Source organism: Tarenaya hassleriana, unplaced genomic scaffold, assembly GCF_000463585.1.
Source record: "Tarenaya hassleriana unplaced genomic scaffold, ASM46358v1 Cleome42, whole genome shotgun sequence".
In the NCBI taxonomy this organism is placed as follows: Eukaryota; Viridiplantae; Streptophyta; class Magnoliopsida; order Brassicales; family Cleomaceae; genus Tarenaya; species Tarenaya hassleriana.
In genome coordinates, this window is record NW_010966986.1 from 266,097 (window position 1) to 278,349 (window position 12,253).

The window sequence follows — 12,253 nt, forward strand, 5'->3', positions numbered from 1 at the left end:
ATAGATAAATTCGTAAATATTGTGGAATATTTCATATTAATTACTCCTATAACAGATTTATATATAATTAATATTTTATTCAGACGATTTTAGAAATTTTGTTTACTTTGCTTTTATTGTACATATGTTGAAGACTTTGTAGCTATGTCTAAATATACCGTACGTATAGTCATACGAACAATATACAGAGACCAGCATAGATAATATAAATATCAAATCCGTCATAACTCAAAAGTTCTCTGAAAGTGAAACTCTAATCCTCGAATTTAACGAACTTACAGACAAAAGAAACAAGATCTCAGTTGTGTCAAGACAGAAGACGACATGTTCATATGCCCTTTTCGAGCATTGCCCTAACTCTCATGGGCAGCCCATAGAGCCGAATGAACCCTGCTGCATCGGCTTGGTTGTAGATTTCGCTTCCTTCGAACGAAGAAATGTCCTGCCTGTACAGACTGTACGGACTCCTACGGCCCGTGACCGATACTGACCCTTTGTACAGCTTCAGCGTGACCGAGCCAGTCGTTTTCTCTGTGATCTTCTCCATGAATGAGTCCATGGATTCCCTGAGCGGATCGAACCATCTTCCAGCGTAAACCATCTCGGCGTATTTGAGGGCTAACGTGTCTTTCACCTGGATGGTCTCCCGGTCCAGGGTGAGGGACTCGAGCTCTTGGGCCGCTGTGAAGAGGATAGTTCCCCCGGGGGTTTCATAAACGCCTCGGGATTTCATGCCAACGAGCCGGTTTTCTACTAAGTCTATGCGGCCAATACCGTGCTTTCCTCCTATGGTGTTTAGCTCGGAGAGAAGGGTGGCTGGAGAGAGGGTCTTCCCGTTGAGCGAGACGGGAACTCCAGATTCGATCCCTATCTCGAGGTACCTATATGTAAAACCATGCAAGCATGATACAGACCACATCGGTGAACATGAATGGATGGATGACAACATGCCATGGTCCAAAGAAGACGCTTACTCGGGCTGATCTGGAGCATCTTCTGGGTCGACACTCATCATGTACATATCTTTCTTAGGCTCGTTTGCTGGATCTTCCAATATATCACCCTTTCAAAAATTCGATATCCGACATTTAGTAGTTGAAACATGCAAATCAACCAGATCATTGCATCATATTTAGAAGAAAATGAATAGACAGGAATCAGGTTTGCTATATAGTTAAAGACATAGATCTGGATAATTCTGGAACCAGCTGGAAAACTTTACCTCGTGACTGAGGTGCCATAAGTTCCTGTCTCGGCTGTAAATAGATTTCTTAGTCACAGGTACAGGAACATTATGCTTCTTGGCATACTCAATAGCGTCTTCTCTTCCCTGAATTTCCCATTCTCTCCATGGTGCCACAACTTTAAGCTCCGGATTTAGCGAGAAAAAGGTAAGCTCAAACCGAACCTGGTTAAACAGTTAAGGCCAAATAAGGAAGATGACATACTTTACATGTAATAAATTAGCACAGCGTTTCAAGTCTTGCCTGATCATTTCCTTTGCCAGTACACCCGTGTGCCACGGCATCAGCTCCAACTTCCTCTGCTACATTGACCATAGCCTATCATTTTGAGGCTAAATTAGATAACGGGACCTAAAAGGACTCTATGAGATCACGTGAAGGGATGCAAATAAGATAATAGAGCCGACCGGATCTTCTCTAATGATAAGAAACTGAAAATGCCCCATTCCATGTTCCACCTTTATCAATTATTTTGGTCATCTCCGAAGGACAAAACTTTGTGAAAAGTTACCTTTGCAATAACGGGTCGGGCCATTGAGGTACCAAGCAAGTATTTCCGTTCATAGATAGCGCCGGCTCTAAGGCAAGGGAATATGTAATCTTTCACAAACTCCTCCTTTAGATCCTTAACAACCAACTGAGAAGCACCACTGGCCTTGGCCTTTTGTTCTAAACCCTCTAACTCTATTGATCCCTGCAAATCAAGCATTTGCAATAGGTTAAAGAATGATTTTATCGAATAAAGAGTCAAGCTAGGCAGATTTTGAAGCCTACCTGTCCAACATCTGCAGTGAAGCACACAACTTCACAGCCATAATTCTCCCTAAGAGGGAAAAAAAAAGATAAGCAGTTTATGGTAAATATTTTGTGTAACTCTGCAACAGCTGCATCTAAATGAAACGAGAGGATGAACCTAAATCTAAACGAAAACAAAAGAAACGTTCAAAGCATCTAAACAATCCGCTTCAATTTCCCGATAAATCACTATTAGCCCGTGGATTAGAGATCCGTGCCTAATTCCAGTCACCCATTGCATTCCATATGCACTCAAAGAAAATATACTTACTTTAGCCATGGCACAATCACGGAGGTGTCTAAGCCTCCACTGTAAGCTAGAACAACTTTTTTTAGCTTGCCACGAAGCCCAGCACCATTTGAATCAACAGTCTTCACAGTCTGCTCATCGTTAGAGAGACCAGCTCGGACAACTGCAGATCAAGATCAAGACCAGAATTGTTAATGTCATAACCCTACCCCGATTAGACAACATCCAATACATAATAACGGAAATCACAAAGAAGATTCTTCCTAGTAGACATGAAAGATTGACCAGTGGGCAGATCAAATCAAATTCACAAAGGAAGGACACAAGAATCAATCTGAAAAGAACATGCCCTCAAAAGAAGGAAACGGTTGATCTGCTGAGAGGAGCTTCACCTTGCTTCTTGGAACTTCGAGTAGCAATGAAGTTATTGCTAAGGACACCATTGCCAGAGAGTTTGCTTCTTTGCGCATATATCTGCATTCAGCAAACGATAAGAGGAAGAACTGTAGAATCAGATACGAGACAATTAGAACAATCCTTCTCCCTGAAAGAAAGAAGCCATGAAGATAAATACTTTGCAACTCAACAAATCGTAAATACCTCTTGAAACGGCAACCCGGTTCTCTGCCAAGCTACATTTTGAGTTCCAGAGGAACCTGCAGAACAGGATCAAACAAGATATATCTATTAGTGATGAATAAGTCTACGCAAATCTCTCTTGATTGATTCGGTTACTATATTGTTTCCAGATTATTCTCTAACTCCTTAATTGTCAATCATGTATATATGTCGTTGTACGACAATTGTCAATAATATATGAGAAACATTTTTCCAAACCACAACATGGTATCCAGAGCCTAAGTGTCACACGACCAGAACACCCCCACAATCCTATTTTTCTTTTTTTTATTCCTCGCAGCTTCTCTGCTAACCCCACCGCCATCGACGACTTATTTAGCCGTCCTCCATGGTTTCCGACACACCCTCCAGCTCCGATGCCATTCTCCGTGACAATGTCACCGCACACAACACCGACGATCCCGCATCTACATTGATCAACGTCAATGTCTCAAACGTGACCAAACTCAACGGCACAAATTTTCTGACTTGGAGCATCCAAATCCAAGCCCTCCTCCAAGGTTACAACCTTGACGCCTACCTTGATCCGGCCACTGCTCCGCCGCCCACCATCATCGTCGCCAATGCTATCACGCAAAATCCCGCCTACACTCCGTGGTTTCGCCAAGATCGCCTAGTTTTCTCGGCTTTTCTTGGCTCGATCTCCGCTCCGTGCCAAGCTTTGGTCGCCACAGCCTCTTCAGCAGCCGCCGCATGGACTGCTCTCTCTCAGACATATGGACGCTCGAGCCGAGGACACGTCAAGCAAATCAAGGAACTCATGCGTCGTCAATCGAAAGGCTCCAAATCGATTGATGACTACATGAATTTCTTCAAAGTTAAGTCGGACGAACTTGCACTACTTGGAAAGCCCATGGATCACGAGGATCTCGTTGATCTCATCCTCAATGGCCTCGGAGATGAATACAAAACGGTGAAAGATGCTGTCAATGCACGAGACACACCGATCTCGTTCATCGAACTCCACGAGAAGCTGCTATCACACGATGTCGACATTGCTGTACTAAACCCGTCTGAGATTCCACTAACTGCCAATGTCGCACATCAAGGCTCGCGATATGCTTGGCGCCCTCGTGGAGGCCGCGGTTCCCCGGCGCAGTCCTCACCGCGCCCGTACTCATCGCAACCGCGGAACTACAACCCACGATCTCCTCGTCCATACCTCGGCAAGTGCCAACTGTGCGGTGTCCAGGGTCACAGGGTCACAGTGCTCGCACATGTCGGTTGTTAACCTCCCAGCCAGGCCGACACTCATCGGACCCATCGCTCTCCCACAATGGCGATTCATTATGGCAGGCGAGTGCTCACCCAACGGTTGTATCCTCCTCCTCCCCTTCATCGTGGCTCCTAGATTCGGGAGCGTCTCACCACGTGACATCCGACTTGGCCAACCTTTCCATGCACTCACCTTATCACGGTGGTGATGAGGTCATCATTGGTGATGGCTCGGGTCTTGCTATTACGCACACCGGTTCCTCTTCTCTTCCCTCATTTACCCGCTCCCTTAAACTTCATGATATTCTCTATGTTCCAACCATGCAGAAAAACCTACTATCCATTCATAAACTTTGCAGTTCTAATAATGTTTCGGTGGAATTCTTCTCCCGTTTCTTTCAGGTGAAGGATCTCAACACGGGGGCAATAATAGTAACCGGGCCACTTAAGCATGGTGTGTGCGAATGGTCGGCTCTTCCTATGTCATCTTCATCTCCAAATAAACCCTCGAGTCTTGCCTTGTCAAGTGTCAAGAAATCTCTCTCCGAATGGCACTCTCGACTAGGTCACCCATCCTGGGAAGTTCTTAATTCTGTTGTTTCTCGTTTTTCGTTGCCATCTACTAGTGTTCCGAACCATTCCTTGTCATGTGAGTCTTGCTTGATTAATAAAAGCCACAAAATTCCATTTTCGACGTCATCGGTTTCTTCTTCGCGTCCACTTGAGCTTATTTATTCCGACGTCTGGACTTCACCCATCACTTCGTTTGATGGATATAAGTACTACGTCATCTTTATTGATCATTTTACACGATATACTTGGTTTTACCCTATGCGTCAAAAATCCAACGTGGCAACGATATTTCCTCTTTTCAAATCTCTAGTTGAAAACCGGTTTCAAACAAAAATTGTCACATTTTTCTCCGACAATGGTGGTGAGTTTCTTGCCTTGAAAAAGTTTCTTGCCTCTCAAGGCATTTCTCATCACACTTCTCCACCACACACGCCGGAACACAATGGTGTTTCCGAGCGTAAACATCGTCATATTGTCGAAACCGGCCTTACTCTCCTCTCTCATGCATCTATGCCGTTGGACCTTTGGAGTTTTGCTTTTCCGACAGCGGTCTATTTAATAAACCGTCTTCCCACTCCGGTCCTTCAAAGTCGATCACCATTCGAAACCTTGTTTTGCACGTCTCCAAATTATTTGAAGCTACGATCTTTCGGTTGTCTTTGCTTCCCGTGGCTTCGTCCCTACTCTCGTCATAAGCTCGAGCCACGTTCCTCTCCGTGCGTCTTCGTTGGTTATTCATTAACTCAAAGTGCCTTTCTTTGCCTTCATGTAGCCACATCCCGTGTTTATGTCTCGCGTCATGTCGAATTTGTAGAGTCGGAGTTTCCTTATGCTCGTCACCTCTCGGTTTCCACTTCCTCTTCGACTGAGTCTGCCACATATCCCTCACCATCACGTTCGTCCACTGTTCCGAGCCGGCCTATCGTCCCGATACCATCGCCCATGTTGCCCACGATGCTGACTCCATCACCTGTTCGAAACTCCCCGGAACAAGACTTGCCGACACCGTCACCCCTCTCATCTACCTTGCCAAACACGCCACCGACCGCATCTGAACCCGCCGAACCCTCCATCCACCACGACCAACAACCACCACCGACCCATCCCTCCCATGAACCACCTCTAAACACACATCCAATGACCACTCGCTCGAAAAACCACATCACCAAACCGCATCCGAAACTCACACTCACCACCACTATTGACCCTAACCGAGATATGGAACCGACGTGTGTATCGCAAGCACTCAAGGATCCCAAATGGCGGAGTGCAATGGCTGATGAATTCAATGCCCTCCTTCGAAACGGCACTTGGAGTCTTGTACCACCAAATCCGGACTACAATGTCATTGGGTGTAAGTGGATTTTTCGGACTAAACGTTTATCCGATGGCTCTGTTGACAGGTACAAAGCTCGCCTTGTCGCAAAGGGATTTCATCAACGACCCGGGATCGACTTTAATGACACTTTCAGTCCTGTCATCAAGCACGCTACAATTCGAGTCGTTCTAAGTGTTGCGGTCTCCCGGGGATGGCCACTTCACCAGCTTGACGTAAATAACGCTTTCCTCCAAGGAACTTTCGACGAGGATGTCTATGTTGCTCGGCCTCCCGGGTTTATCGACCAAGATCGCCCTTCATACGTGTGCAAACTCCACAAAGCTCTCTACGGGCTAAAGCAAGCACCACGTGCTTGGTACAACGAGCTTTGTCGGTTCCTGCTTGCCTCCGGATTCGTCAACTCTCTCTCGGACACTTCCTTGTTCATCTACAACTGCGACTCTATCACTCTCTTTGTCCTTGTCTATGTAGATGACATTGTGATTACCGGAAGCCACACGAAGAATGTTCAAGACTTTATTGCGATACTAGCTCGAAGGTTCTCCATTAAGGACCTCGGTCCTTTATCATTCTTTCTAGGCGTGGAGGTGACTCGCGGACCAAAGGGAATTCTCCTCTCTCAAAGGCGGTACATTGGTGACATTCTCTCCCGTCATTTCATGGCCGACGCTAAGCCAGTCAACACACCTCTAACGACGACATTGGACCTTCGACGCGACAGCGGCTTCAAGCTTGATGACCCTGCGGAGTATCGACAAATATTGGAAAGCTTACAATACCTTCTATTCACACGACCGGACATCGCCTTTGCGGTCAATAAGCTTTCCCAATACATGCATTGTCCTACGTCGGAACATTGGAAAGCCCTGAAACGGGTCCTACGCTATCTGGGCGGGACTCGCTCCCATGGTATCTTTCTCTCGAGCTCCTCTCCGTTGTCTCTTCATGCCTTCTCTGATGCAGATTGGGGTGGTGATCGTGATGATTTCACATCAATGGGAGCTCATATCGTTTATCTCGGCCGAAACCCGAGATCTTGGTCTTCCAAGAAACAACGGTTCGCGGCCAAATCATCTACTGAAGCGGAGTACAAGTCTGTCTCAACCACGGCATCGGAGGTTCAATGGCTTGTCTCCCTCCTATCCGAGCTTGGCATTATTGTTCCCACGGCGCCAGTCATTTACTGCGACAATGTCGGTGCCACCTATCTCTCCGCAAATCCCGTATTCCATTCCCGAATGAAACACGTCGCAATTGACTACCACTTCATCCGCGGACTAGTTCAAGCTCAGAAGTTACGTGTCACTCACGTCTCCTCTGCCGACCAGCTTGCGGACGCTCTCACCAAGCCTCTCGCCCGCCACCGGTTCGAGCTTCTTCGGTCCAAGATCGGTCTCTCCGCTGACACCGATCTTGTGGGGGCATATTAGTGATGAATAAGTCTACGCAAATCTCTCTTGATTGATTCGGTTACTATATTGTTTCCAGATTATTCTCTAACTCCTTAATTGTCAATCATGTATATATGTCGTTGTACGACAATTGTCAATAATATATGAGAAACATTTTTCCAAACCACAACAATATCACGATTCGGATCTTGCAGGAATGAGAATCAAAACGCCCCACTGAAGCGAGAATGAACTTTCGAGGTGAAAACTTCTTCCATCAAAATCAAACATATCGAGAATCGATAAACCCAAAACGCATTCACGGATGACATGGAAATTTAAAGCAGTTCATCCATAATCGGAGCTTTTCATGCTCGAAATTTCCTCACAAGAAGTCACTCAGAAAGATATCATCTCATAACCCAAAACCCACGAAATCAATACACAGAATGAGTGGAATCCAATGTCCAAAAACGAAAGAGATGAACTAATGGAAGGGAGAAAGAAAACCATTGAGGGGGCTACGGAAGGCGAAAGCTGATGACGACGGAGAGGGAAGAGAAGTCGCAATGATTTCCGCCATTGGGGTTTTCTGCTTCAGCCGCTCGAAACGATGGTGACGATGGTGAGTTGTCTCTAAGTATAGGGTTTATGACCAACTTAAAAGTAATAAAAATGAAATATATTATAAGCATTACTTTGAGTTTTTTTTTTGTATTTTCTGGTTTTTTAGAAAATAAGTTAAAAAATGAAAAAAACGTTAAAAATATAGATTTTACCATTTGAAAGAACTGGAAAACCCCTTAAAAAGACAAAGTCACACTAAAAAAAAACTGTTTTACAAAATTTTTCATAAATCTTATACGTCAAATCGAAAAATAATTTTCACACAAACAAAAATTACATTACTAATTTTGTGGTTTGGGGAAACAAGGTTTGTATTTTACTAATTAAACTTTTGTTTTTTATTTATTTTACAGTGTCGGTCTAAAAAAATACATTTTCTTATTAATGCTCTTATAAAGATGACACATGAAAAAATAATAATAATATTAGGCGAGAAAGATATATATATATATATATATATACTTGCATATACATACAAACACGTGTACATTGTATAATTATTTTATTTTTCATTTTTGAAATGCCGGAGAGACCTTTCCACGTCCCAAACATGTTTGTGTATTATCCTCGCGTGATGCGGGATAAATATTTAAACAACCTCAACTCAAAACTCAAGTGGACCTTTCATATAATATTTTTAGAGATTTATATAATATATATATATATACGAAAATGATTTATGTGACATCTGACCAGTGGACGTACAGAACCGAAATTTTCAATATTTTTTTTCGAATCATAGTATTTAAAATTTTCGAATGATATAATTTTTTTATAAAACCGAATTTTCTAAAACCGAACCGAACTTTATAAAATTATCGAAAAACTGAAATTTTCTTCAAAAAATCTAGAATTTTTTAACAAAAAACTGAAACCGAACCGTACTGAAATCGGAACTGAATAATATACAATACTAATTTGGTATAAATTTTAAAATACCGAACAAACCGTTAACGAACCGAACCGCTAAAATTCCGAACCGAATTATGAAAGGTCCACCGTTCTTTTCTTTAAACTGACTAACCGAATTTAACATGTACGAACAGAAAAACTATTCTTAACTTTTTTTAAACATTTTTTTTTATTTTTTAATATTTATAAATTATAATATTGGTATTTGTATATTTTTCTGACTACTATATTTGGATACTGGTAACACCAGTCCGGTCACTGATATATATATATATATATATATATGGATAATGGCAAATTGCTGACGTCAAAGTACCATTGGCCGCCACGGAGAACTGGTCAAAACAGAACACAACTGAGAGAGAAAAAGGGACAGGCAACAAAAACGGATAAGCACAAAGAATCAGCAAAACCCGGTTTTGTCTTTACGATCATCTCCCTCTCTATATATATATAAACACAGAAGAAGAAGAAAGAAAACTATGACGACCCTTCAAAGCACATTCAAAGAAACGAGATCAAGCTTCTGCAGGAATTCATCAGAGATGGGAAGTACGCAGAATCCAAGAAGAGAGGTTGATGATGAAGAAGATGAAGATGAAGAGGAGAAGATCACAGTTTCAAGCCCAGAGGCAAAGCTCGGGATGAGAGTCGAAGATCTTTGGGACGTTCAGGAGCCTCAGCTCTCTCCTACCGAGAAGCTCAACGCCTGCTTCGAGAGCATTCCCGTCTCTTCCTTCCCCATCTCCACCGCCTCTCGAGGTCTAAACTCGCCCGTTTTCTCGTAGAATAGATCCGCAGAAATAGATGGTGATGCGTTTCGTGATAAGAGGAGTAATCTTCCCAGCATTTCGAATTCTTTCTCGATGTTTTCGGTCGAAGAACTCGTGTTTTTGTTCTGTTGATGCAGTGACAGAGATAAGATCAGACACTAGCTTAGCAGACACTGTCAAGATACTGTCTCGGAACAAGATTCTAAGTGCACCTATAGTCGATGTCGATGCTTCCGACGAAGCTTCTTGGATAGACCGATACATCGGAATCGTGGAGTTTGCGGGCATTGCCGTATGGATCCTGCAGCAGGTTAGAGATTCTAATCCGAGAGAAAAACCAGAAGGGCCTTTTTTTATATTTCATGGTTTGAATCGGGGGAGAGATATTATAATTCCGAATGAATCTTGATCTTCGTGTTTCCATAGTCGGAGCCTCCGTCTCCTAGGAGCCAGGCTTCTCGGACCGGAGCTGCATTGGCAGTAGCAGCTAACGGAGTAACCAATGCGGCAGGTCTCATCGCTCTGGGACCCGAGGACGCGTCCGTTACGTCGGGAAACTTCTTCGAAGACCTTACTTCCTCGGAATTCTACAAGAACACTAAGGTTAAATACATGTTTCGGAAGAGTTTCCAATTCGAAGATTGTGTTCACAGTTCTCTGAAGATTCACTTTTTTCGGGACAGGTGAAAGACATTTCGGGTTCATTCCGATGGGCTCCGTTCCTCGCATTGCAGAAATCGAACTCCTTTCTAACGATGCTCCTGCTCCTCTCAAAGTACAAGATGAAGAGTGTTCCCGTGGTGAATCTCGGCGAAGGAAAGATCGATAACATAGTTACGCAATCCGCAGTTATCCACATGCTTGCAGAATGTTCCGGACTCTCTTGGTTTGAGAGCTGGGGAGAAAGAACAGTCTCGGACACCGGTCTCCCGTACATGTCATCGGATCACATTGTAAAGGTAAGGATCTTTATCTCTCTCGACCAAGAACCGAAAAGAAACAAACTTTCCATTGCAGGTTCTGAAAAACAACAAAAACACATCTTGCAATTTTGCACAAGGTATACGAGCACGAACCGGTTCTTCAAGCGTTTAAATTGATGAGAAGACGAAGAATAGGCGGCGTACCGGTCATGGAGAAAGGGAGCAACAAGGCATTGGGAAACATTAGCCTTGGAGACATTCAGTTCCTTCTGACAGCACCGGAGATCTACCATGACTTAAGGTCTGTGTACCACAAAAAACCGACATGAACATGCAGTTTTTCTTCTGTGATGATCTTTTGGAGATTTTCTTGACGGGTTTTTGATAGAACCCATCCACATCCATAACGGATCCAATTAAATCTCAAGACCCATGAATAGAAATCTCCTCAAAAGCTAGTGTGTGCCCTTATAGAGAGCTAATTCTCCCCACATATGGTAGATGCGGGACTCTAACCGCTTTTCTTGTCATCTAAACAGAACGATAACAGCAAAGGACTTCCTCACGGCGGTAAGAGGGCATCTGAAGCTGAAGAGACAGGACGAGAACTCGGGTATGATCACTTGCAAGAAAAGCAGCACAATGAAAGAAATGATAATGAGGCTGGACTCGGAGAAGATCCACAGGATCTACACGGTGGATGAAGAGGGGAACCTCGAAGGAGTGATCACCCTCAGAGACATAATATCGAGATTGGTGCACGAGCCACGGGGATATTTCGGAGATTTCTTTGACGGGGTATTGCCGTTGCCGGACAGCAGCAGGGTCTGAGAGATTCTTGCATATGAGGAATGTGCTGTGAGCTGTGAAATCTTGCAAAAGCTTTGTCTTGCAATGGAAATGTGTTGTATATATACTATATCATCGTGTCCGAGTTTCTACCTTCCCCTCTTTGGACTCACCACTTGAAATTTAACAAGTTTAGCTTCGGCTTCTTTGTCACCTTGTTTTGTAACACTTTAACACTTTTTTCTCCCCCCAAAAGCTTCTGAATTTGCCCATAATTAGGATTAAAAAAAAAGAGGATGCAAATGTAATGCAGAAAATGTCGTTTTGGGAATCAAGTGTTTGTGGTTTATTAATTCAGATTCGAGGGATGATTCAAACTAAAGATTTGGGGATTTTAAAATATAGAATTTATAAACTTTGAACAATAAAATGGAGACGTAAAAATATATTAGAAAAATGATCTAATTAACCTATAGCATACATATTTACAGAAATAGTTATAGCAATAGGAGGGTATTTATTATTTTGGATAGAAATCCTATTTACAGAATACATAATATACAGAATACAAAAAAAGCTGAATATACAAAATTTAGACATTAAAATAAAAATTTATCGAGGGCAGTAATTTAACTCCGTATTATATATATATATATATATATATATATTATTGGATGATATCTAGAGATAGGATAATTATATATTCCTGCCCAATAACAGATGAGAACATGAAACACATACACGAAAAAAGCGACTATATTTTTTTTTAGAGATGGGGTCAAT

The 12,253-nt window shown here is 42.9% G+C and overlaps 2 protein-coding genes across 2 annotated transcripts; one reads left to right on the top strand and one right to left on the bottom strand.

Moving 5' to 3' along the window:
• Nucleotides 1-172: 172 nt before the first annotated feature.
• Nucleotides 173-8,100, bottom strand: LOC104825013 (argininosuccinate synthase, chloroplastic). The gene is made up of 10 exons (XM_010557240.2): nucleotides 7,957-8,100; nucleotides 2,890-2,945; nucleotides 2,682-2,763; nucleotides 2,311-2,452; nucleotides 2,019-2,067; nucleotides 1,756-1,938; nucleotides 1,488-1,562; nucleotides 1,223-1,408; nucleotides 975-1,063; nucleotides 173-881 (listed from the first exon to the last, which is right to left on the bottom strand). Exons 1-10 carry the CDS (start codon nucleotides 8,027-8,029, stop codon nucleotides 329-331), a joined length of 1,488 nt encoding a protein of 495 aa, XP_010555542.1. The 5' UTR covers nucleotides 8,030-8,100; the 3' UTR covers nucleotides 173-328.
• A 1,296-nt stretch (nucleotides 8,101-9,396) lies between these two features.
• On the top strand, nucleotides 9,397-11,683 carry LOC104825014 (SNF1-related protein kinase regulatory subunit gamma-1-like). The gene is made up of 6 exons (XM_010557241.1): nucleotides 9,397-9,747; nucleotides 9,896-10,068; nucleotides 10,185-10,361; nucleotides 10,442-10,717; nucleotides 10,819-10,982; nucleotides 11,221-11,683. The coding sequence occupies exons 1-6, from the start codon at nucleotides 9,468-9,470 to the stop codon at nucleotides 11,510-11,512; spliced, it is 1,362 nt and encodes a 453-aa protein (XP_010555543.1). The 5' UTR covers nucleotides 9,397-9,467; the 3' UTR covers nucleotides 11,513-11,683.
• The last annotated feature ends 570 nt before the right edge of the window (nucleotides 11,684-12,253 follow it).